Source organism: Beta vulgaris, chromosome 1 (genome assembly GCF_026745355.1).
Source record: "Beta vulgaris subsp. vulgaris cultivar EL10 chromosome 1, EL10.2, whole genome shotgun sequence".
NCBI classification, from domain to species: Eukaryota; Viridiplantae; Streptophyta; class Magnoliopsida; order Caryophyllales; family Amaranthaceae; genus Beta; species Beta vulgaris.
In genome coordinates, this window is record NC_079202.1 from 50210728 (window position 1) to 50236992 (window position 26265).

General features: G+C 35.5%; 1 protein-coding gene across 3 annotated transcripts; it reads right to left on the bottom strand.

Annotated features, from left to right (window-relative positions):
- Positions 1-497: 497 nt before the first annotated feature.
- On the bottom strand, positions 498-16058 carry LOC104891151 (hypothetical protein). 3 transcript variants are annotated; one of them, XM_010676810.4, is made up of 17 exons: positions 15260-16048; positions 14454-14508; positions 10496-10668; positions 10062-10229; positions 9632-9925; positions 9443-9528; positions 8569-8653; positions 8183-8392; positions 7197-7256; positions 6236-6315; positions 5837-6144; positions 5632-5723; positions 5399-5528; positions 1790-4071; positions 1402-1700; positions 889-1056; positions 498-797 (listed from the first exon to the last, which is right to left on the bottom strand). In XM_010676810.4, exons 1-17 carry the CDS (start codon positions 15701-15703, stop codon positions 680-682), a joined length of 5052 nt encoding a protein of 1683 aa, XP_010675112.1. In that variant the 5' UTR covers positions 15704-16048; the 3' UTR covers positions 498-679. The 3 variants fall into 3 exon arrangements, with proteins under 3 accessions (XP_010675112.1, XP_057250078.1, XP_057250076.1); XM_057394095.1 differs by having other exon boundaries at positions 14411-14508; positions 15260-15401; XM_057394093.1 differs by lacking the exons at positions 498-797; positions 889-1056 and having other exon boundaries at positions 1402-1690; positions 15260-16058.
- Between the last annotated feature and the right edge of the window lie 10207 nt (positions 16059-26265).

The following is a 26265-nucleotide window of genomic DNA, read 5'->3' on the forward strand; positions in this document are numbered from 1 at the left end:
TTCACGGAAGAGAGAAGCTATGGAAGTTAAGACTGACTAAAATGGGGCAGTGGACTTTTGTTTTGTTCGTTAGAAGATAACCACTAATCGAATTAGCTATTTTCATTAATGAACCGCTAATTGAATCAACGGCTAAATTTAACTATCAATTGGAGTAGCGATTTTGGATGAGCCAAATTAAAAAAAAAAAATTGTGTCCCAGTTCGATGTTGACGATATTAATGAAAATATTTTCCAAGATGATGAATAGTAACATTTTCTTAATCTAGTAGTATTATGTAGGGAAAATTTTGGCATAGGCATAAATTCTTTTTAACTTCATTACAAACAGATATATGGGGCTATAAAAAAGAAGCCCAAGGAATTTCACTTCTCTTCATATATCAGAATCATTGAAACTGACCAAGAGAAGCAGGATCTTGACTCTTGAGAAGATTAACTATCATGTTCCTAGTGCTTTGGTTTCAACAGACAACAGCAATGCCTCAGGCTCAGGCTACTGTAATTAAATACTATGATTAATAAAGAACATTTACAACAAGTTAGACCTCGAACTTTATAGAAACAAAATTAAAGGATCGGCATCAAGCTTATTTTATCTACAATAGCTATCTTGTGAAAGAATAATTAGCAATTACCTTAAATACCAATCATATACTGATGTTTTCTACCTAGAATTTCACTTTGTCGATTTAGATAAATCACTTCGATATAGATCATACTCATTCAGCTTTGAGATATCGTCCTGCGACAAATCTAGCCCGCCACTACTTAAATAATTCTTAGCCACACGCACCCTGCAGAGCACATAATTTAGTTCAATTGTAGCGCCTATAAAAAATAAAGGCATATAACCATTGACATGCATGATTCACAACAGTAACTTACCTTCTTCGTTTTGTCTTCGCAGCAGATTCAGCCAAACGGGAATCCTCTAATCTCGAAATGTGAGCCAAAGAAGAAAGATATTCATGGAGTGCATTTCCTCTCACTGTCAAGTAAGATCTCAAAGGAACTACTGACTGAACAATATGCTGTAAGCACATCTTCTTTTCTCTGCAACAGGCCACAGCGCAGAGTAAATATACGATAACTTTTTTTACAAAATAAATTCATGATACAAGTTTGTAAACAGGATATAGCAGGCACAAATACTACAAAAATATGGAAACTTAAAGAGCTTTGACTGTCTTTTGCTGACCACCATATGTAACTTTACGGCACCAATAAAACACCAGCTATTAAGAAATTCATGAGTGGTTATGTAGCTGAACATGGCACCAGATTCATATGATAAACTTGTGCTTCAACAATATCGAATTGGTACCGACTGATTACAAGTTTTAAACTATGTAGTGCACCAATCACAACCCAAGCATATCATAAAGTTCATGTTCTGACCTTGTGAGTGAAGCATAAACTTTCGTTACTGCCTGCTTTATGCTCATATCAGCCAATGAAAATTGACTCCTATTTAGGCGGAGTAGTTTTCCTAACGCCATTGAATTACTAGTTGACAGAAGCATCTCCCAACCCAGATTCAGCTTGTTGGCTGGACCCATCTTTGATTGTAAAGCATCAATATCTTTCGCATACAAGAAATAGCCATATTCTGCAAATGAATATGCCACCTGAGCAAGATCATGCCAGTCAAAGGTATAAGTATCCTGACTAAGACCTGTCTCCTGACCTGATAAATCCTGCCACCATAAACAAATTGTCATAGATGAACAGACGACAAACAGAAAGTGAGAAGAAAAGTAAAGCTAAGATAAAATGAGATGCTTACATTTATTAGGAATTCACGATCGCGAAGTAAAATATCACCCTCTGAAATTAAATTGCTCATTCTATAACACAGGTCCACAACTTCAAAAGCGTTTTGATGTTCAGAGATAGAGTACTGCCCCATACCTCTCTGCCGAAGTTCGTTCCACCTTTTCTGTACAGAACTTATTACTTCCAATGCAGAGCTCCTAACGATCCTGGATCTCTTGCAAAAATCCATACGACTGCACTCATCCATCACCGGACACCCAGACGTGCTGGCCTCAATATGATCATTTTCACTATGAGTATCTCCCATCTCCTCATCCCCCGCATTCATATTTAAGTCTATACCACAGAGCTTATACTCAGAAGCTTGATGCCCAAGGATAGATGAGTGAACATTGTTAGTTGCAACTGGAGACACAATTTCCATCACATCTGCTCCTGACAGACACTCTGTTCCATCATTGATTTCAGTCTCTGGAACAAACGTTGACTCTGGTACGTAGGACATGTCAATTGATTGGCACGGATCAATCACATTATTAACATTTGTGGCATCAGAATATTGGCACTGGAGCTCCTCTGCTTTTTTCTCAAAAAAATTTTGTATTCTCCCATCTAATGGGTTCATACAATTGTTGACTGCTGGCCAACTCATCACATCCACGATAGCCGTATCAGGTAAATGATGTTGGACATTTTCTGCCTTTTCTTGTTCATCATCTAATTGTTCACTCATTCGTTTCAAAGAACCATCTAGTTGTAAACATTTAGCAGGACTGAGGTCAGCAATTTGTGCATGTTGCTGCTGGATTTTCTCTGGTTTTACTATTCCAGAATTTTGGTCGCTCAGTTGTAGCAAGGGACCGTCTGCAGCTACACAGCTGCCATGATTTCTATCACCTGCCTGTGGTTGTTCGTGCTCAATTTCCTTTTCCTTAGCCTCGACAAAATGAAAAAGCTTGTCATTTAAAGAGTTTAAAGAGTCACCCAGTGCTGTATAGCAGAGAGGATTGGAATTTTCTGTTTCTGGAAGTTGCTGCTCACTGTTGTCTATATTTGCATGACTACAGCAAAGTAACTGGTCCAACACTGGGTTCAAAGAGGCGGCATCAGCTACCTGACTATCATGATTTAAAGTTCCCATCTGAAGATGCCAATGATGAGGTCCTACCATGCTAGCCTCTGTGCATTGAATGAGTTGGCCAGTAGATTGATTACTTGGAGTTCCTAGTGAACCATGAACGGAATCAGCATGTGCTGATTGTGGAAACAGGCATCTCTTTACTGGAATACTTGTCCCTTCACATTGCTGTACCTGCTTTCTGAATGGGTTTAAACACAGATCTGCTGCATGTCCCGTCCCTAATTTGGCTATTTCGTCTCCATTTACCTCTCCAAAATGAACGGGTTCATCAACTGACTGTTTTCTAGAGTTGGACAAAGAAAGAAACTTCTCATCATCTACAGCTGGGAATTGGTTCATGTCCATTATCATATTTCCATCTCCAGTATGTACTGGCAGGTTTTCATTCAACAGGTTCAAAGAGCCATTGGCTTGCCCAAAACTACTGCAGCTTGCAAGTACAAAATCTAGATGCTGATGCTTTGCCTCTGTGGTGAGTACAAAAGGGTCAATTAATTGATTACATGGGTTTCCCGCAGCAATAAAGTTGATGTGGTTACTGTGTGCTGTTTTTGCAGACTGATGCCGGGCTGCTTGTGAGTCTGTTGCTTCAGGATGAAGTAATTGTTCACCAAACCCATTTGATATACCCTCTGATGCCAAATTAAGGACTGGAAAGTCAGAACGAACACCAGGAAAAAGAGTATTATTATCACTGGACAAACCATATGCAACAGCAGGATTCCCATGATTACAGATCTCATCTTCAGAATCTGAAAGCATGGTGTCTGATTTTCTGCGGGTATTACGACGAACAAATGCTACTGGAGAGCCTGAAGAATTAGAGAACTCACACGCATTGCTTCCTGGTATTACATCATTGTCTACATGCATATAGCAGTTTCCTTTTAAAATTGCTTCCTTCTTTGCCTCAATGCTAGTTGTTTCACCTATATAATCTAGTTTATTCTGTATACTGGGATTCCCTACCTCTTCTTCCTCAATCACTCCTAAGAGGCTATAATTTTCTTCCATTCTGCTGAAAAATTTGGCAACTTCTGCTTCAACAAATTCAGACAGTAAAGAGGGTAACTCCCAAGGGATCAGTTTAGGCAATATACAGTGCCCAGCTTCAAGATTGAACATCGGAGATATGCTTCGCATTTGTCCATCTGATACATTTATAAAACTAATCTGAGAGAAATTCTTTTTAAAAAAAACGGTATATGCAATGAGAAGTCACTTTACTAAATGAAAAGGAGACAGATGCATTATTTTTGAATTGCAGATACATTATTTATTTGATTAGGGTACATCACTTTCAAACTACAGTTCATCATTATTCTAAAGCCTTCATTATATCAAATTTAGCACACATTCATGTTAAGAGTGAGGTACATGATTCCATCACAAAGAAATTTAAGAAGAATTTGTATCTGCAATTCAAAAAAGTTGTACCTACAGATAAAATATTATCAATGAATCTGCAATTCAAAAAGGGCACACCACAAAAAAATCCCAAACAATCAAAAGAATGACATAAAATGATAGAAGTCTTCTCTCATTTCAAGTTGTCATATGTGTGTAAGTGTGTCTTTGTGTATGCTTATACATGCAACATCACTGCCATTCAAAAGGTATGTGAATTTTCAACAATCCCTCAACAAATATTTCGAGCAACATTTTGGATCAAGAGAAGCTTAATGATGAATGAAGAAGAAACATGATAGGATATCAGAGAGATTCAACTACCTCATGCGTTGATCCTGATCCTAACTAATGGAACAAACTAAGTATGTCCATAAAAAATCAGTACAACTGAGGTTGTTTGGTTGACATAAAGATATCTAGGAAGTAAAATAAGGTGAGGTTATTTGCTTAGCAAAAATGTTTCCCACAAAATGGAGGAAGTTGCTTATCTAGGGGAACCTAGGTGAGTAGAACTTCCCATGAGTAACCAAACAATTTTCACCACTTCCTTGGAATTGGAACTTCAAGGGAAAACAATCTCCTAGGAAGTACTACATAACTTCCTATATTCAACCAAACAACACCTTGGGTTGGTAATAAAAGTGGTCTCCACAACTTCCTAAGAGCCAAGAGTTGATTTAATATAAGATTTACAATTTGCCGAGATGCATCAAGCTAACTATTCTAGTAAAGACAAAGTCAAAGTAGAGATGATTTTGTTACTGAAATTATTAGTTATCCAGGCTAATAAAACTTGTAGAAGAAGCAGAGACAATTCTCAGTCAAACTTGCTGAGGTTCAGCATCGTGGGTTCATGTGGGATGAGAATGCAAACTCGAAAGCCTTCCTGGAAAAACGATCTCCCGATCCAAGAAGAAAGAAAGAGAGTTTCTAACCCCCCCCCCCCACACACACACACACACAAAAGACAAACCCACAGCGGAGGTGGGGGGTTAGAAAAGAAAAACCACGTGCTCTGCAAAAAGGGGGAAAAAAGGCCCTTGAAATATTACACAGAAACCATCTTACTTTTATTGCATTCTTTACTCTGGCACCAAAATTGAAGATGCAGCAAAGTCTTACGGATGTCCCCTCCGCAAAATTCAACACATCTCTCAATAAGGTCAGGCTGTATGTTGGCTTCTTCAGCAGAAGAAACCTGTAGAACAAGACATCAATGAGAAGATTAGTCGAGTGGTCGGGAAGAAAAAATTCCAACCAAAAAGGTGATACGTAAAAGGCAGATGCTGTTAAGATCAGACCAGGTGGATATGGTGGGCAAGCTCCTTTAATGATGGCATTGTGAAACACACTTCTTCTCTTTCCAAATTGTCTGGCAGCAGTGGGCTTTCATCTGAAATTGTTTACTGTGAATTAGTTCACAACCGAATAATCTAAAGAACATTTCAGAAATATAATGCATGTTGATTAGTTTGTTATAAATCATCTTCATCAGTAATCCCTTACTATTACTCGTCAATATCATGGGCCGCTTTCCTGTACTAGCAAGTTGTTGTATGGTGGAAATAAAGCCACGATCATCGCATAAAGTAACATCCACATCCTCGAAAAGTATTAAGGTTTTGATGTCACCTTTATCACAAGAAAGTCTACCACTACCGAGTTTTTGACCTCCAACATCACCCACATATTCTTCCTCTTCTAATAGAGATATCACTTCAACTACGTCATTGTTCAGATCTTGTGGTAATGCTTCATTTGTGGGTACAGGTGAAGACTTTATTTTGAGCTTACTTATAGGACTTTCTTTGGACCTGGACAGCACAAATAGTCAGTGTCAGGAGATTGAGTCAGATATCTCGTAAACGATTTCAAGCCAATGAGCAATTAAGAGTTAAGACCAACCGCTTGATCCAATGCGATTCTACAGCCTCTCCAAATTTTTGCTTGAGAAGAGCTCCATTTCTCCAGTCTGATGCATTAACCTTGAAATAGATAATATAACTTGACTAAGCAACCAAAAAACTGTATCAGTGCTGTCCAAGTCTAAGTAGTCAGTAACATCCCGGACAAAAGTTTGCCATTGGCAAGATATATGGAAATACAAATGTAGACAACCTTATCCCTCCTGCTCTAGTGTGTACAGACTACAAATACAAAAAGGATTGAGCCTATCGTGGAAAGAATAGATGAGAGAAATTTATATCTATCAATTGCCTGCATATTTCACTTTAAAACAAACCAGAAAGATGAGGTCTTTTTTACTCAATGTACTCTGTCACAAAACATCGTATACGAAGAAAAACCACGATATCAGTATCAAATACGGGAAATGGAAAAGACCATGTTTGCCAATCTTAACAATATGCAAATATGAAAATGGAAAAGACCATGGGCCATTGCCATTATGCAGACGCGTTAGCAGCTTTTACATTGGATGCCTGGACAAAAAGAATTCTAGGTAAACAGCAAAGGGCAATTAATGACTTCCTCGCCCACTATCTACATTCACCGTTTACTAGACATGCTTCAGAATATGATGGCCTTTTAAGAATCTACAACCAACAGCCTAAGTCTCTCTTGGCTAGTATTAGAAGAACCAGCATGCTACTACCACGTGTGCAGCATAGTGGTGTTGAGAATTATCAGAACATGAGACTTTCTTAACAAGTATCCGTAGGAAAGTCAGCAAATTGATCCATTGCACTAACAGAGAGCTATATTTTATAAATTTTTGTACCCTCAAGCATCAGGAATAAAGTAAGCGTGAAAATACAAAGCTAGTTGACTCAAATTGCGACTAGATTTCAAACCTTCACATGTAGCGACATAGATTAACTTGCCAACAAGATAACAATATATGTACCTCAATGACTTGGAAGCCTTGCTCTTTTGCACAAGCATAAATGGCAGCCGATTTTCCACTCTGCATGCCAAAACAAAGAACTTAGTAAAACCGTATTTAATGTACCTCAGTAAAATAACTTCAAATTGGCTTCAACATAAGAATAACTTCAGACTTATATATAATAATCCATAAGCCAGCAGAAAAGGATCATGCAGAGAGAGAATGAACATGTTACGATTTTTATGTATTTTCTGTAAGATAAATTTAATAAAACGATTTTTATCTGCCATAGTTATAAAGATATCAGTAGCCAAAGAAACTTTTGAAGAAGCATGCACGCCTTATGTTTAGAAATGGATGTTATTAATTATATCATATGATATGTTGTGTTCAGGTGGTGCTCTCTATGTTCTTGGAAAGTTCCACTTTTGCATAGATAATTAGAATCTATCCAACATCAAAAGTACAGAAAATAGAACTATTCCAGCAAAAGGAAATACTAATACAGAAGAGTATGCATGTGGATCCCATCGCTGCCACAATGAGGAGAGATGCATGTAGCTGCAACCATGAAAGACTAACAGACTGACTATGGAATATGGATCATATGTACATTGCCTTTGTGCCTACACTAGTATTCTTTATGATTTATTAGCTAAATTGTCAAAGCAAAGACAATAGAGAGGAAGCACTGCTGCTTATTGGTTCTATAGTTACTTTTTTTTTTTGAGGAAAGTTCTATAGTTACTTCTAGTAACTCTTTGAATATAGTAGACAGAAGCTCCAAATGACAGACATATACAAAATCTGAACTGGAACTAAGTTATTTAACTATCCTTTGAGCATGAGGACATGTAAGAACTGGAATGGACCAAACGGCATGGAAGAGAATGGCTATGTCATACGAAGAAATTTCAGCAAAAAAAAAGCAATATGGGCTGAGGTTAAACATGTCATACGGATACCACACTAAAACATAGAGTTCATAGTGAAGAGGGACATACCCCAACAGGTCCTGTTACCAAAAGAACGTTTTTCAAGCCAGATGCCTCTGCATTTTCAGCATCCGAATCGCTGTCATATGTATCATATGAATCATCTTTCATCAAACTCTTGTCAGTAGAATAAGAACTCTTGCTGAAACGAAAATCTGTTGAATGCCAAAGGCGTAGCCAGTCATTTATGAACTTCACAGCCTCACTATTACCACAAACCTGCCAATGTTATCAAAGGAGATAAGAGAGTTTTTTCCATACCAAATGAAGATTTTAGCCCTTAAATCAAGTGAAACAAATATGAAATACAGCAAGAGTTATTCTGCAAAAAAACTTTACATATCTAATGAATTCAATTAATTCTCAGAAGGAAAGATATAGATTAAATGCCAGACCTCCAATGCCTTTTCTGGATGATATTTGTTTGTCCACAAGCTATTCTCTGGGCAATTACCACGACTACGATAGTATGACATAATTCTGCATGTCAAAGACTTCAGTTAGGTTTTGGTTTAAGGGTCATACCCTTCAATCAGAACATTGCTTCTTAAAGAATAATAAAAACTTTTCAACATCAATAAAATGCCCAAAATGTCAAAGAGAACAACACTATATCTATATCAGATTATATCAAATTTGTTGGTCAAGGGTAGTGGCTTAGCATGAAAACTAAGTGAAGAAATTGAGACAATATCAGAGGGACAACAGCAGCCAAAGGTCTTAAGCATTTTATTAGCACTCTTAAATACATACACATCTAGGAGACAAAACAAACATGTTGAGCTTAGTTTAAAGTTCCTAAGGACAACCAATAAGCAATCACCTTCTAGCATTTAGTCTTTCCTGATATGGAGTTTGTACCATGACACCCCACCCTCTCTTCCTTGTTATTCTACTGTCCCCTTTACTGTTGCAGCTTCTTAAAGATGCTTCTACAGTGTATGGTTTTTTCTATCATCAATTCGACTTTAGTACTATTGTAACTAAATTGTTTACGATATGGGCCTCCTTGATATAGCTGCTAAACTTTCTACTAGTCAAAGTAAACATGTATACTCCTGGTAAAGTTGTTGGTTTCATATAAGAGAAATATAACAAACAGTACATAGACACATAAAGAGATTTAGGAGCTACAAAACACTAGTAAAAGTAATCTAAGCTCGATGAAGAAGGGAATTTCCTACAGTAGTGACATATAGATCCTCATTGTAGCTATAAATCAAACTGGAAGTCTCTACTGGAATCTATAAAGAAAGAGAAGCAGACCACCTGTCCTGTGGAGAATTTTGCTGCTCAAAATGTGAGCTGACATAACCGACATCGCCATGGATATAAGCTTTGCTCAATTCAAAGTCCTAGCATAGCAACACTAAGTGAGAACAGCAAGCAAAGTGCAGATCAAAGAGAGGTCTTATTAAATATAATTACAAAAACTGCTTTCTATTGTAGTATACTCACATTTTTAAAGTTCTTCAACGGGCCATATGGTTCCACTTCTTCATCAACAATAATAGGAGAAATGGACCTTGATAATAAAAAAGAGTTTTCATTGGTACCACGAAGTTGGGCTAATGAATCATCCTTCAGAAGTAGTGATGTTGTGGGAGGATTTGAACCGTTATTATTATCGTAATTTAAGGAGCCAACAGTGTCATTAGAGGAAGAGATTTCCCTTCCTTGAATACAAGTTGTCTTGCTGAAGATCCCGTCATCAAAGGTCCAATTACTCCAATCAATAGAATCTAAATCCTCCTGTAGGAGTATAACCCAATGTGAGAAAGAAAAAAAGTTGTCTTCAGCACAGTAGGAGACACTAGCATCAAACGGAAGGGAGATTGTGCGAAGAAGCATATTAGAACCATTCATCTAGCACTACATGCCTTCATACCTTAACACTTTCAAACACATGAATAGGACCAATCTCAGCATTTCTCTCCTTCCCTTTATTCAAGCACTCTATATTCTCCAACTCAATTATCTCCAAGTCTTTCTTTCCCGCCTTCCTGGAGCAGAAAAAGGGATGTATCTGTTTTCCAGCAAATATCCGTGAATTCTCCTGAACAAAGGCGACACAGGCATTAGAATAATATTTAAATAAATATAAAGGTTAGAAAGGACAGATCCTTTTAAGACTGGTTCTACTGTATATATAGCTCGACAAACTATGAGTGGCAAATAGCACTCCAGCAAACAAGAACTGAGCTAATTTATCATATGAAACATAGGCAACCAACATAAATTGCCATGTGATATCAAAAATCAGAAAGTAAATACATATCCAAGCCTAAGGAAGAAAGTAGATCGATGAAGCATAAAGCTAACCTCAGCCATCTTTTTAGCCTCCAGCCAAAGATCGGGAACAGGCTGTGAAGATTGCTGGGTAGCTACTGGATGAGTTGAAATTTTTGACATGGATACTGCCTTATCACCATTAGTCCTTCCATTTCTTGTTGAAACACGTTGCTTCGCTTTCAGCTGTTGAGGGCTTCCATCACCTTCAGTCATGAAAGGAAAATCAAAAGATATTTACTCAAGAAATGGGAAAAGGAATTTACATGATGCCAAAAGTCTTTGCAGTCCTAGTCAAAATCAAACTCCTAAAAGATCTTAACACTGGGTGTTCTCCTAGCTGAACTAACAAAAAAGATGTTATTAAAAATTTGGGGGGGGGGGGGGGGTTCGCCTTCCATTCAATGCAGATGATGTCAGATGTACATGATGCAATTTAAGTCTGGTGCTTTCTCAAGTTTCTTGTGCAGCAAGCCAAAAAGAGATAACATCCAAATATTAGTTAGCTCCATAACCTGCGGTATATTGAAGAAACCAGCTGGAGAGATAAATAGGTCCAAATATCAGCGTGTGTGTATTTCGTCATATATCACTCCTCAGGATACCTATCTCTACAGATAGTTACTCATGTCTTAACTTTATTTGAAAGAAGAAAGTAGTCTATAGGGTTTCTACAATCTTAAGGAAAAATGGCATTAGAATAATAGAATATGTTACCCAGTTCAATAATTTTTCACACCCCCCCCCCCTACAACAAAAATAAAGGAAAAATGACATTATGGGGATCAACTATGAGCGGTTGTCTTTAATAGGTCCTAACTATCAATAATCCAGCGGCTGGTCCAAATATTGCATGACTTATTTTTCTGTGGGCCTAGTTTACCAATGACTGGCTGAGACAGTCATTTATGCGAAAGGGTCCCATGTTAATTGAAGTGTAGCATTTTACCCCCCCCCCCCTTGTCTTCTTCCTCCATTCTCAACCAATATATTCTTAACCAACACATTAAACTCCATTAACTACCGCCGGAAAGGTTGAAGGAGGACTGGAGGAGGTTCTCCCCGTTTTAGCACCTCCTTCGCACTCCCTCTCCTCCCTTGCACAAATCACTCTCTCTCCTCTAGCCGTCAGATCGCTGCCGTTTTGAAGTTATGCGACAGTAATCGAAGTTGTGCTACCTTTTTGCAGTTATTTCAAAGAGAAGATTTGAAGATTGTTCTAGTTAGCGTATCTTGGGTTTACATGACAGTATAACTAGTTTAGCTAAATCTGTAGTGAATTCTAAACTTGGTTGGATTCGTATGAATTTTGAAAAATCTTTGGGTGGGATGTTCCCCTCCATTCAACCAGAGTATTTGCTTCAACGATTCTTTTTTAGCACCGATATGCCTTGTATGTTGTGGAACTTTGATACTGTGCAAATTCAAATTCCGAGCACCAATTTGCTTGTATGACTGCGCTAATTTAGTTCTAAATCTAAGTGATTAGTTACATAATAAACAAAAAATCAATAAATTAATTGCCTAATAAATGATGGTGGCAGATTTATTTCATAGACTTTGTATAGTCAAAACTCAAAAGTGAGTGGATCATGACAACCACATTAACTTATGGAAAATGAATATGTAAACTGGGCAGTTTACTAGTCAAAAAGAGGAGCAGTTTTTTTACGAGATTGTTGCGTAAAGAGTTGTGGTTATGGTGCAACAAGGATGGGTTCTTTTGGGTGGAATTTTTCCAGCTAGAGAGTAGAGGTACACTAGGCTAAGGCAAAGGAAGAAGAAAAGTGATAGAGGTATAGAAGGAGGAGCGGGGAGTCACGTGACTCTTCAAAGTTGGGACCTACATTGGATTACGGATAGTTAGAAGTTTAGAACCTATTAAAAATAACTGCTCATAGTTGAGCCCCATAACGTCACTTTTTCCAAAAATAAAAGGATTCCTCTAGGAAACTTTGGTATGATTGGTATCTTGTAGATGGGAAAAGGAAAAAGACAAAAAAAAAGAAGTCCTGAGAAGATCTGTAACTTTAAGAGCTTGCAAATAATATTATTCTCTCCTCCTAAAACATTGTTAAGTTCAATAACATGCTCTTGTTTAGGTGGTTCAGCTTTAGTTAAGCTTTCATAAATCTTCATATGGCACCATCTTTGTGCTTAATATGACTCCTAGTCTAAATAACATTGATTCCTTGGTGGCTTGTATGGTTTAGACGTTAAAGTCTTCCTAATAGGAGCCTTAGATAGCTTTAGGGGTAAATCCCAGGATTCACTTCTATTGATATAGTGATTAAGAAGATCTTTACGAGATTAGATAGTTAGAAATTTAGAAAGAAGTTTATTATTCTCTAGAGGAGAGACTAATTGCATGTGTATCTTTGTCCAACAATAATCCTCTTTTCTACCTGTATCTCTTTAATGTGCCTGTCGGAGTACCTAGGAAGTTAGAGAGATGAATACAGAATTTATTCTAGTTAAATGCTAGAGGAGAAGAGGCAAGGGTATTACAGTGTGGTAACCAAGAATAACAGAGTGGATAACAGTTTTAGATGTTTCCCATGGAACGTGACACTCTAAGTCACAGGGTGACCACAAGTAAGCTTTGTCTTCATTCAAATTGCTGCAACACTATAGTTGCCACTCGGTTTCGCCAGCCAAACCCATGGGAATTCACCATACTGGTATCTTCTTTATTTCTCCCTTCGATCAAGTTTGAGTTCGGTAAGAGAGTACCCAATTCCATTATTTTTCTCGACTTCACCATATATCCACTTCAGACCATGATCCTATTTCACAGCTTAAGATTTACGAAGGTCGCAATTTGCATCGAACCTTTATTACAAGTAATCCACAAGATAGGGACCTTCATGATGTGGCCCCTTTATTGGGTTGTTATGGATGCATACTCTGATCGAAGTCATGATACTAATCGTAGTTACTAGCTAATCCATTTTCGTATAGGGTTCAGGTCTTCTAGGAAAAACAAAATCAGTCTATTTTGCTGCTTCTAATTGGGCAGTTAAAGCTCCTATGAACATTTACACTTTCTGCGTCAAACACTCCTGACAATTCAGGTGCATCACCTTACCAAATACTTGTCTCCTAACTCATAATTATGTTATGAAGGTGCAAAATATGGTATTCGTCTTCACCTACTTCTTTTACCAATATAAGAACCCAATTATAACACATTCTCACATCACTCTACCTACACAGTGAGGTATAGGATCTTGTGTTAAAAGAGGAATATTGGTTTTGATGTGCGACTTTGCTGGAGTATGCAGGTAAGGCAGATTGTTTTCAGAAGGAATAAATCACAAAAGGTGCCTTAGAGGTACACTCCTTTCATAATTGAAGGGTTTGGTTTGAGCAAAATGGCAATACGTATCCTGAGAGGACTAATGGTATTATGGGATTGTGTAGCAATTGTTTCCTACTTTTTGTTTCGAAACAGAAGTGTTTTTTCCTACTTATTTATTTTGGGTATATAACATGAGGGATGCTTTCTTGGAATTCTATTCTTCAAAATGACTCTTGGTCACATAATACAAATCACTTAGCCTCCCAAATAGTGATCATCCCAGCTGAGTACTACTCCAATAATGAGTTGTTCGAAAATGCCGTAGGTGAATGATGTGGCCTCCAAGACCGTACAAGAACATCTTGGTCATATCCACTTACAACATGTCTTAGACCTACACCCACCACCCCAAAATTTGAAGTGCAAAGTCAGCACAAACTCTGTACTATCCTCATCCTGTTCGACTGCATAAAACTGCAATCTCAGAAACATAGTTCCTACTGGTAAGTGGTGGACTCCTGACAATAGAAATTGCAGTCTAGAGCAAGAGATCCAAGAAGACAAAGGTAACAAAATTTCACTATACTGCATGTGTTAGGCCTCAACGCACAGACAAAACTCGTTGGACCAACAGATTGAAATCTTACCAAAGACAACAAAGTTCTTAAAGATTAGGTCTTTGGAACTCACATGGAGATTCAGTGTCATCGATTGCTACACAAGCATCTTTTCCGTTGACAGCAGCCTGCTTTTCAGTAAAAGGATGTGTAAATTAATGAGTAACATTTTTCATGTGAGAAACAAAATCATATACAGGAAAGCAGATAATAGGAAAAAACTGCAAACACATCCAAAGGATGAGAAAGCTTCGCAATATTTAGCATACAATTAATAATAGCACGAGATCTATAAACAAGGAGTGCATACTTTCCACAATTCCACTTAATAATATTGACATTTTCTTTTTCGAGAAAAATCTGACACTACTACATTTGGATAAGGTAAAACCGGAAAATTGAGCCAAAAAAGTAGTATTCATACTTGAATTGATTGTTTATCAATGTGGTTGCACACCCAAACAATAGATGGAGGGGAAATAGAATATTACTAATAAGCAGTGTCCAAGCTCTCAAACCCCATATAAGCTAATTTCTCTAAAAAGTACATCAGTTTTCTCCAGATGAATCCAACAGTACTATATAAGAAAGAATCACAAAGTAGATAACCATAAAATTAGTCTAAAATCATGCGTCAATACGATATCCATGCTCGCATCACCGTTCCTTTTCCGTTTCAGAACCCTTATCCCCAATAATTAAACAGCCAGTACTAGTCTACTAGACTAACTTCATACTTTTTTGTTTTAACGTACCACATTCATACAACCAAAAAATCGAAATTTTATGAACATAATATCATCCCAAATTAAACAAATTACTGTCAATTCAATCCAACAAACAAAATCAACCACATTAAACCATATGATAATCAATTACCTTCTTCGGCCCGCGTTTTCGAGGCGTAGAATTCCCCTTTACTTTCCTCCCTCTTTTACTCTTCCCTCCTTGACTCCCACAAACCTCCTCCACATCACCATCATCACCCTCACCAATTTCCTCAACTTTTTGAATACAATTATCAACTTTAGTATCATTTAGCTTCTTAGACTTTCGTTTCTGAGGCGTAGTATTTACTTTTGGTTTTCTTCCTCTTTTTTTCTTTCCTCCTTGACTCCCGCAAAATTCGTCCTCATCATCGTCAATTTGTTCCGCTTTTTTAACTTCTTTTTGAGCGCAATTTTCGACTTCGGTAGCGTGAGGTTTAAGAGGAAATAGCGTCGTCTGTACAAATCGGCGACGAATAACTTTCTGATCTGGTGAATGTAGATCGCCGGCATTCACTTCCGGCGGTTTATCAGGTTGATCAGCTGGATTTTCCATGCGAATTGGATGAGTTAGGGTTTCTCGGAAATTAGGGCTTTTCGATCTAATTTGGGGTTGTTTTTAGCGGGAGTACACTGAAGTGAGAGAGAGAGATAGAGATGGAGAGAGAATAATTCCCGCGCGATTTGATATAGCTGATTGGATTTCTATCTCTATTAGATTTCCTCTTTTTGTAGGGGACTCGTTTTTTTTTTTTTTTTCTTTTGAGAATCGAAATTGTAGATTACTGATTAAAAATTATTTTTACTACTTTTGCTGATAAAAATTGAACTTTTTTATCCTTTATTATTTTCTCATATTGTTGGGGTCTCAACCTGAACAACAGCCCAACAAGCTAGTATGGTAGTACCTATTAAGGCCAACAACGCAAGAGCTCCCTTTATGCCTAAGCCCAAAAAAACTGGATTGTTAGGTTGCGTTCTATTCAACTTATTGACCCTTAACTTATTGGACCTTATCTGAACTGAACTTATTGAACCTGAACTGAACTTATTGGAACTTATTAAACCTGATTGGACCTGATTCAACTTATTGGACCTAATTGAACCTGATTGGAACTTATTGGACCTTATTGGAACTTATTGACCTTATTGAAACTTATTAGACCTTATTGGCCCTGATTGAAACTTATTAGACCTTATTGGACCTGATTGAAACTTATTAGACCTTATTGGCCCTGATTGAAACTTATTAGACCTTATTGGACCTGATTGAAACTTATTAGACCTTATTGGACCTGATTGAAACTTATTTGACCTTATTAGACAAAAAATTGACTATTAGTAATATAAATATTACCCCTAACGTAAATACTACCCCTCAAAATTTATTATGAAGTAATAATTAATAAAATTCATCCTTTAAAAAAATTATTATTAATTATCTCTTATGATAATTAATTTAACAAAAAAAAATTTACTATTTATATATTTAACATGTTATCTCTAGTTATTTAAAGACGAATTGTAAAATATTGTAATTATAATTATTATTATTATTGTTAACCTTAATTATTTGACCATGATTATAATATTATTTAATAGCAATATGAATAATCAAATAATAGACAATAATACAAGTATAATACTATACATTGTGGTACTTTAATAAAAAAAATTATAATAATAACATAATCAGCTAATAGTAATATGAATAATAAAATAATAGACATAATACAAATAAATAATAAAATAATAGACATAATACAAATAAATAGTAAATATAATAGACACTAATACAAGTATAATACTATATAATCATTGTGGTACTTTAATTAAAATTCTAATAATAACATAATCAACTAATAGTGATATGAAATTATGAATAACACAAAAATGGACAATAATACAAATGTTTATTAAACATTGACTATTTGGACCTTATTAGACCTGATTGGAACTTATTGCATCTGATTGGAACTTATTGGACCTTATTAGACCTTATTGGAACTTATTGCCCTTATTAGACCTTATTGCAACTTATCTGAACTTATCTGAACTTATTGGACTTGAAACTTAATTTTTTAAGTTGAACAGAACGCACCCTTAGATGTCGTCTTGAAATTTCCTACTAACGTCTTACACAAATACATGAATTGTATTTAATACATGGCATTCCCTCATTTCCTCTTTCCCTTTCTTTATTTAAATTCCCACATGTCTTCCATGTGTTTCACACAAACCCCACCACACTTTCTTTATTCACTTTCATTTTTTTAAAAGATTTCCGACATTGACCAAGGTGTTTGTCGGCGTTGACCGATCAAGAAGAATCAACTCTGGCGTCATGGCAAACAATGTGAGTTTTTTTCGCCAGTTAAAGTAGTTAGGCGCCTAAAATAGGCGTTTGACCAGCTGGTCAGGCGCCTAAAATAGGCGTTTCACCACCTGGTCAAGCGCCTAAAATAGGCGTTTGAGCAGTTGGTCAGGCGCCTAACTTAGTCGTCCGATCCTCTGGTCAGGCGCCTAACTTAGTCGCTTGACCAGTTGGTCAAATGCCTAATTTAGACGACTCACCAGCTGGTTAAACGCCTATTTTAGGCGCCTGACTATTTTACTAATTTTTCGCAATAACACATTTTTCTACTTTAATACACCATAATTAACAAAAATTTATAATTATTATTTTCTAAACTAAACAAATTCAAATATAAAACAAAGAAAAAACATAAATCAACTAAATTAGGCGCCTAAAACTACAAAAAGGGTCCACCGCCTAATTTAGACACGTGTACCTATGGTGAAGCGCCTAATTTAGGTGCTTCCACCACATGTGGGGCGTCTAAATTAGGCGCATAACCTCTAGTGCAAGGGTTTCTTTCAGACGTCCCACCAGTGGGTGAAGCGCCTAAATTAGGCGTCTGACCTGTGGTTCAAGCGCTTATTTTAGGCGTCCACCTCCCCATTCGAATTCCAATTCAAATTTATCATTTTTATTAATACACATTGCAACCCTAGTCTAACATATGCATTTCTAACAAGAAATTTACAATATTCAAATCATATATGCAATTCTACACATGCGATTTTTAAAATTAAAAAGTTTAAAAATGTTGGTGGACGTCTAAAATAGGCGACCCACCATTGGTATAGCGCCTAACTTTGGCGTTCCACCACTAGTGTAGGCGTCCTCATCAGGCGCCTATGCTTATGGTGAAGCATCTATTTTAGACGCTTGAAGATAATTTTACCATTTCTACACTAACCTTGGTCGCCAGAGATCGGTGTTAGTTGAGTTCTTATTGCCGGAGTTATGTTGCTAGAGGAATGCCGCCGAAAAATCTACCACGGATTGGCGTAGATTGTAATTGGTTGAGGTATCGCTGGAGGTCTTGTCGCCGGAGATCTTGATGGGAGATCCTTGTTAATGAGAGAGATGGAGCAAGAAAGTGAGGGAGAGTGGAGAGAGTGAAAGAGAGTGGGAGAGTGTTAGAGTGAAAATTGAGTTCATATGAGAATGCATACTTACATGAGAAATGAGAATGAATTCTACATGCTATAACTCTTATGAATAAGTGATGCAACTCTAATGAAAAAGTGATGTAACTTCCAAAAAAAAAATATTATAAACAAAAAATTGGAAAAAAAAAAAAATTTGGGCTCAAAAATTTTTTAGGGGGGTATAATTCTAATGAACAAGTGTTGTAACTCTAATCCAATCATGTGGTTGAGATTCATTCTCATTTCTCATGTAAAGATCATTCTCATGTGTGATATATATATGGCATTATTAGGAAATTTCAGGACTGCATTTAGCAAAATCCAAAAAAGAATGGAAAAGTGGACCATGATACTAAGGCATGTGCAATGTGCCCTTATAAGTTAATATCCCATATGCAGATCTAATTATTTAATCAATTAATCTTAATATCATATCATATACTTTCTCTGTTTTTTATCCTTATTACTTAAAATCTTGACACTATTCATATTGAGAGAGAATTTTCTCAAATCATCAAATATATTATTTTTATTCATAAATTTCATAATTGATCACATTAGCTTTTCGTAATATTCTATCTAGTGCGAAATTGAAAATTGGACGTTATTGCATGATAGATTGTTTTAAAAAAATTCTAAGAAATTTGGGGATAAAAAATAATATCAATGAATTAGGGTAAGAGAATATTATTACTTAATTAAAGTGTTAGTGTTCGAAAAGTCCGCCTATGTCTTTATAATCACATATAATTATGAGACTTTATTATAATTTACTTTGAAACATTAAGCATTGAACTTTAGTGGATTAGTGGTTAAACTCTCACATCTCATTCCAAAAGTCATGTGTTCAAATCCTCATTGGATGCCATTTGCCATGCTTATTAACTGGTAGAATTAGGTTCACAATGAAAACCTTAAGTAAAATAAATTGATTATAACTTTAAATATATAGTTCAAAAAATTATAATTTTTGTATCATTGAGAAGTGTTAAAAAACTACTTTAAAATAAGATCCACTTATGCTATATTAAAATTTTATATTAAAGTATCATATAAAAATAAATCTTGATCATACTAATGTATTAAAGTAACAAACTACAACTATAATTAGAAATTCATTTAGAATCAATGCTTTTCTACAAAACATATTCATGGTAGAATCATAATATTCAAGGTTATTATATTGTAAATTTTATCGTTGTATGTGGACAAAATTATGTTCAAGCAGGGTACATAAAAATTTCAAAAGTCTACATTTTCTCCACGAAGAGAACGAGCATTTGCCCGAATCCCAAATACTATATATATATATATATATATATGTGTGTGTGTGTGTGTGTGTGTGGTGTGTGTGTGTGTGTGTGTGTGTGTGTGTGTGTGTGTGTGTGTGTACTTTTCGAGAGCATAGAGTGTGCCACATACGATTGTTATGTATGTCATTAATTTTTTAATTTTTTTTAACAAAAATAGAGTTCTACATAGATTTAAATACATATAAGGAGCTTTGGATAAGCGAAGATAAGACCCCTGCTTTCAGTGAACATCCTAAGTTATTATAGTATGTATATTATGTATAACTTTGCTAAATATTATAATTTTTGCACCATTGGATAAAGCTCGAAATATACTCCGAAATAATATCAATTTACAATATAGTTCTACAACTTATGAAATAGAGAGTGTCACGTATGATTGTCATGTCATTAACTTTTATTTAAAATATTTTAAAAAATAGAGTCATACGTATATTAAAATACACAAAAGGAGTTTTGGATAGGGAGAAAAGAAACCAGAGTTCCATTTTAAATAAATATCTAAATTATTCCCTCTGTTTTTTATCATTCTCACTTTCCTTTGCGCGTCTTTCAATGCACGCTTTTAACATTAAATATATTTCATTATATATTAGTAAAAATTATAATGATTGAAAATTAATAAAGTACTAATTGAGACGAATCAAACAAGACCCCACATGACTATGTTTTTTCTTATAAATTGAGAACATTTGAGAAGATTCTTTCAATGAATTTACATACTTCCTCCGTTTCAAAATAGTTACACCATTTGCTTTTTCACGTTTGCCAATACGCCTTTTTGAAAGTAAATTGCATATAAGTAAAAATTATAAAAAGTTAAATATTTAAAATCCTTGTATTGAGACGAATTTAAAAAGATCTCACTTGACTATGTTTTTTCTTATATAATGGTAAGGGAAGGCTTGTCACAGTTGGTTCATGAATAGTGACCAAATGCCAAATGGTGCAACTATTTTGAAACGGAGGAAGTATATAATACTGGATGATGAAAGTTAGAGTTTGATTTTGAAAAACAACCTTAGAATATTATAGAGAGCTCCATCTAAGCATGACAAGTCATTTTTAAAATTTTTTGTATTTAATTTTATAAATAGTATTCAACATATATATAAATATATATAAGGTATTTCGAATAAGTGAATATTACAGTCTGATTTTATATAAACCACCTAGATTATTATATTATGTAAATTGAATATAACTTTTGTTATAAATTCACAAAAATGGTAATTTTTTTTAACATTGTAGAGTGCTTGAAACATGCTTCAAAATAAATTTCATAAACAATATAGTTTCACAACTTATGAAAATTTATTTACTTAATTAGATGAATAATAACATATTATTTATTCTTTATTCTATATACATATAAAAATAACTGTAATAATAACGTATTTATATGTGATAATAACAATTATATATATCATTCAAAATCATACTTATAAAAAATTGAGTTATATAAAGATAAAAGAATACATATCTATAATTTTGAATCTATAGCATACCATGGTGGCATTACATGAAGAATCAAATGAAAGTTTGTCAATGACACCGCAGATGTATTATGCAATTGACTAATTATTTTATACCTACAATATTTATTGTATATATAACTATTTATGTTTGTCTTTTTCATATATTTATACTTCATATCTTATTCTTTTGGAATAATTGACAAAAGAGGTCTGAACTTTAGGTGATAGGTTTAAAAAGATTTGAATTATTGGTTAACTTGTGTAAGTCCCAACTTTATTCTATTGTCAATTTTTCTTATTCTTTTCTTCATGAACTTAATTCTACATTTCTACTAAAACTAAATGAGAAATCAAGATTTGCGTTTCTATTTTATTAGTGGTCGCGAATCATAAAAAAAGAACATATGTAAATACAATGGTGTTGAAAAATCTCATTTCACAAGAACACAAAATCAACAATGTTAACAAAAAATTTGCACAAAAAAATGTAACAACAATCGTGCAACGTACGAGCTTCAAAACTAGCCTAATCTAATTTAGAATTATTATATATATATATATATATATATATATATATATATATATATATATATATATATATATATTCAGGGTTTAGGGAAGCCCTTGGTAATAAAAAGAACCCTACTGGACCACCACACTTCGCAGGTCACTACAAGTAGGTAGTGGCTAGTGGGGTTCGAACTTGTGACCTAAATATCACAAGATGACTGGCACCGAATCACAAAGACGACCCATTTTGAAATGACCCAATCCGTACTTAATGAGCAAAACCCGTTTGCCACCTCTAGTTAGGAGTATAAGGATGCGTTCTCTTCACCTGAATAACCCTAAACTGAACTTATTGGACCTGATTGAAACTTATTGGACATGATTGAAACTTATTGGACCTGATTGAAATTTATTGACCTGATTGGAACTTATTTGACCTTGTTTAATAAAAAATTTGATGAGTTATAACAAAAGTATCACCCCTAACATAAAATACTATCCATCAAAATTTATTATAACATAATATATAATCATTAAAATTTATCCTCAAAAAAATAGTAATTATTAGTTATATCTTATGATTAACATTTTAACAAAAAAATTACTATTTATATGCTTGCCTATGCTCAACTTTCACCACTAATATATCTAATAGTGTTGCTTTGATTTCATAAAACACTAATAGGAAATCAATTAATAACATTTATATATCTTTCATTCTTATTAGTAACGAAAACATGTTAAGGGTGTGTTTGATATAAATAGTGTAAATGGAATGGAAAGGATTTTAATAAAAAGGGGAAAGGATTTTAATAAGAAGGGGAAAGGGTAATGATAAGCGTTACCTTTATTTTATGTATGGTATAATGGTGGAATGGAAACAATATGAGAAGATTATAATTGAGGAAGGGAATGGATTTTGTTTCCACTAGTTTAACAAGGGTAACAAATGAGAGGATTGTGTTATCCTTTGGAAACCGTTTTTGTTACTTATAAGTTATAACTCATACCAAACAATTAGAAATGGAAACACTTACTTGAATCCATTTCCAACGTAAAAAATTTTCATACCAAACACCTTCTAAATCTAGTTATTTAAAGACGAATCACAACATATTATAATCATGATGATTATTATTGTAAACTTATTTGAACATGATTATATATATTTTAATAATAACATAATCAGCCAATATTAATATTTTTTTTGGCCCCCTTTCGAAAGCTGTGGTAAGATGAATTTCCTCTGAGCTACCCTTGCACAGGGCCACTCACCCAGAGGCCCAACAAACCCCAAACCCCCAACCCCCAACAATATTGAAATTATGCTTCCACTAAGATTTGAACCTTGATCTTCCATGTAGGAGATAGGACGCTATACCATTGGACCCTTGGTAGCCAATATTAATATGAGGAACAAAATAATAGATAATAATGCAAATATAATACTATATAATCATAGTGATACTTTAATTAGAATTTTCAATAATAATATATCGGTTATTAGTAACTACTCACAAAGATGAGAGAGAAAGTTAGAGTGAGAAGGAGAGGGAGAAAGCGTAAAAAGCGAAAAAAGAAGCCCCGTAAGATTTCGCCCGAAACCCTAGTTTTTCACCCAAAATCTCTGAAAAGTATGTCCGTTAATGGTTTTCTCTGCCATTTCAGCGTAATTCCTCACAGTTTTTCCTTCTTCTGTCGAATCAGTGGTAGTAAGAGTGAAGCGTGTTGTGTAATCTATCTACTGGGTTTGATTAAGGCTATTAAAGTTGGGGTGATTAAGTGTGGTAATTCATCTCTGCCCTATTTCTATAGGGTTAGTTCTCAATTAAGGCTATGGTTTATAGCCTATAATGATGATATCCAGGCTGAATTTCATTTTGTTCGTCTGAATTGTGTTTATCTAGGGTTTCAATTGCAAATTGGGGCTTTTAATTGGGAGAGGGTTTTCAGTGCATTTATTGTTTGGCAGAGGAGTGGAGTGTTAAGTGTTAGTAGGGTGGCTCTTTTGGAGTGGTCATTCATTACAATTGTTGGTTTTCTCTTTAAACTCTTCGTTTTTTGGCGTGCTGTTCATCATGATCTCAGAAATTTGATCCAGGGTGGCAATCTAGCATTTATGGCGATGGTAAGTTACATTAGTAAGATTAATGTGGGATTGTTTGCTTGTGCTAGTCCCGATTTTACCTCCTATATAAACACTGGTAAGGTTAGTAAGCTTATCACATTTTCTTCTCTTCTGTCTCTCTCTTTCTGGTATTATAACCAAAGTTTAAGTTTTCTCATAATCTTCTCTCGTAAAGTTCTTATATTTGTAATGACTTTGAATTTTAAGGCAGCAATTCTAGAGCCAGGGGACTCTAAGATAAATGAGACCCAGTCTCAGGAATCTTCTAGAGGCCCTGAGGCTCTCCCCTCTGTTATTAATGTCACTAACTCTCGTCTGGTTGATTTTGATGCACCTGATCCTCCCTGTGATGCTGCGTATCCGGAGGCTATTGTTGTAGATGAGCTCGTTCAGGTTCAGGAGGACATCAAGGAACTCTCAAAGTCCTGCCTAATAGGTAAAATGTTGGGTGAGCCCCTAGATGTTCGTACTATTATTTCCCGAACTAAGTCTGAATGGAAGTTTGTTAAGGGTGATATTGATTTTCTTGAAATGGGTAATCATTGGATTTTATTGAAGTTTGCTAATCCTAATGACCTAGCTCTGGTATGGTCTGAGAGACCTTGGCATGTCCAAGGTGATCTTTTTGTTCTCCAAGCTTGGAGACCTAATTTTGATCCCTTTCTTGAGGAGATCAAGTGGGTGGATCTTTGGGTCCGGATACCTAGATTTCCAACTGAACTTTTGAACTTTGAGTCTTTAGCTAATTTATTTGCTTCCAATCATGTGGGTGTGCTAGTTAAGTTGGACTCTAACTCTCTATTAAGGAATAAAATAAGGTTTGCTAGGGCTTGTATAAGAGTGGATATTACTGAACCATTGCTGGAGTTTGCTGAGTTAACTCGTGTGGGTGGTCATAAATGTGGTTATGTGATTTGGTATGAGGATTTCAGTGCTGGTTGTTCATTTTGTGGTCTGGAAGATAATTCTATTGATGTTTGTTCACTTCTGCATGCTCCCAAGAAAGAAATAACAGTGTCTCTTTTGAAAAGCCCTAAACAAAAGCATCTTGTTGAGGTCCTTTCTCTGGCTAATAGGCAAGCTAACCTTGCTACCAGGGCTGTGGAAGCCAATGTGGTGCAAGCGAAGCCTAAGTCAGTGTATAGGCATGCTAGAGCTTCTTCTCATTCAAAAGTTGGTGGTTTTCATTCTTCTGTTAACAATTTTGTTAAGAAAAAAGAGGTTGGAATTGTTATTAAAGAATCTGTCTCTATGAAAAGGTCATATGTTATTCCCACTGCTCATGGTAAAGGGAAAGGTAAGGCTCTTGTTTATGCTTCAGCTCCTCATTATGGTGATGTCAGTGACTCTGATGATGACACTGAAAGTATGGCTGTCCCTCCTATGTTACCTTCCTCTGGTGCTTTTCAAGCAGCACTATTGGATGTCTCCCTCAGGATGTTGGTGAGGGTGTAGGCTGTGATTTTGCTCCATCTAATGGCACTGATATTGAGCTGTCTCCTATCCCACTGCAAGTGGTCTATCCAGGTGAGTTTTATCAAGGTAATCAATTTGGTCCTTTGGTTCAGTTGGCTGAGCAACAATTTGGTGGTTACTCTATCTTTGAGTCTGATGTGGATAATGATACTATGATATTACATGATGATGATAAGATATGTGAGGCTTTTCCTGTGCATCATGAGTCCTCTTTTCATTCTATTGACTCAGCTAGCTCAATTGTAAGGCATATCAGTGCTTTAGGTGTTGAGCAGGATCCTCCTATGGAACCCACCTCTCTCTCTAGCGCTGCTAAGAGGAGGAAAGGTAACAGTGAGGATGAATCTGCCTCATCAGGTCTGAAGAGGGCCAAATCTTGAATGATTCATGATAGCGGGCTTTTTGATTTTGGGATGTCAGGGTTCAGAATTGTTTCTTAGTAGTTTTGGGTGCCTTATTAGGGGCTGGTTGGATCAAAGAGCATTAGTGTTGCTCAGTTTTTTGTGGGTTGTTAATATTGTAGCTGTTATAATGCTATGGGAAACTTTTTTTCGACATCTTGCTAGAAGTATGTGGCTAAGGAGATCTAGTTTCTCATATTTTGTATCCCTCCCCAGGCTTATTTTTGCTGACATCCATTGTAACTATTTTTGTTGTTTATGTATTTGGTGCTGGACTTTTCTAGTTATCAAGATTTCTTTTGTTAAGTTTGGGC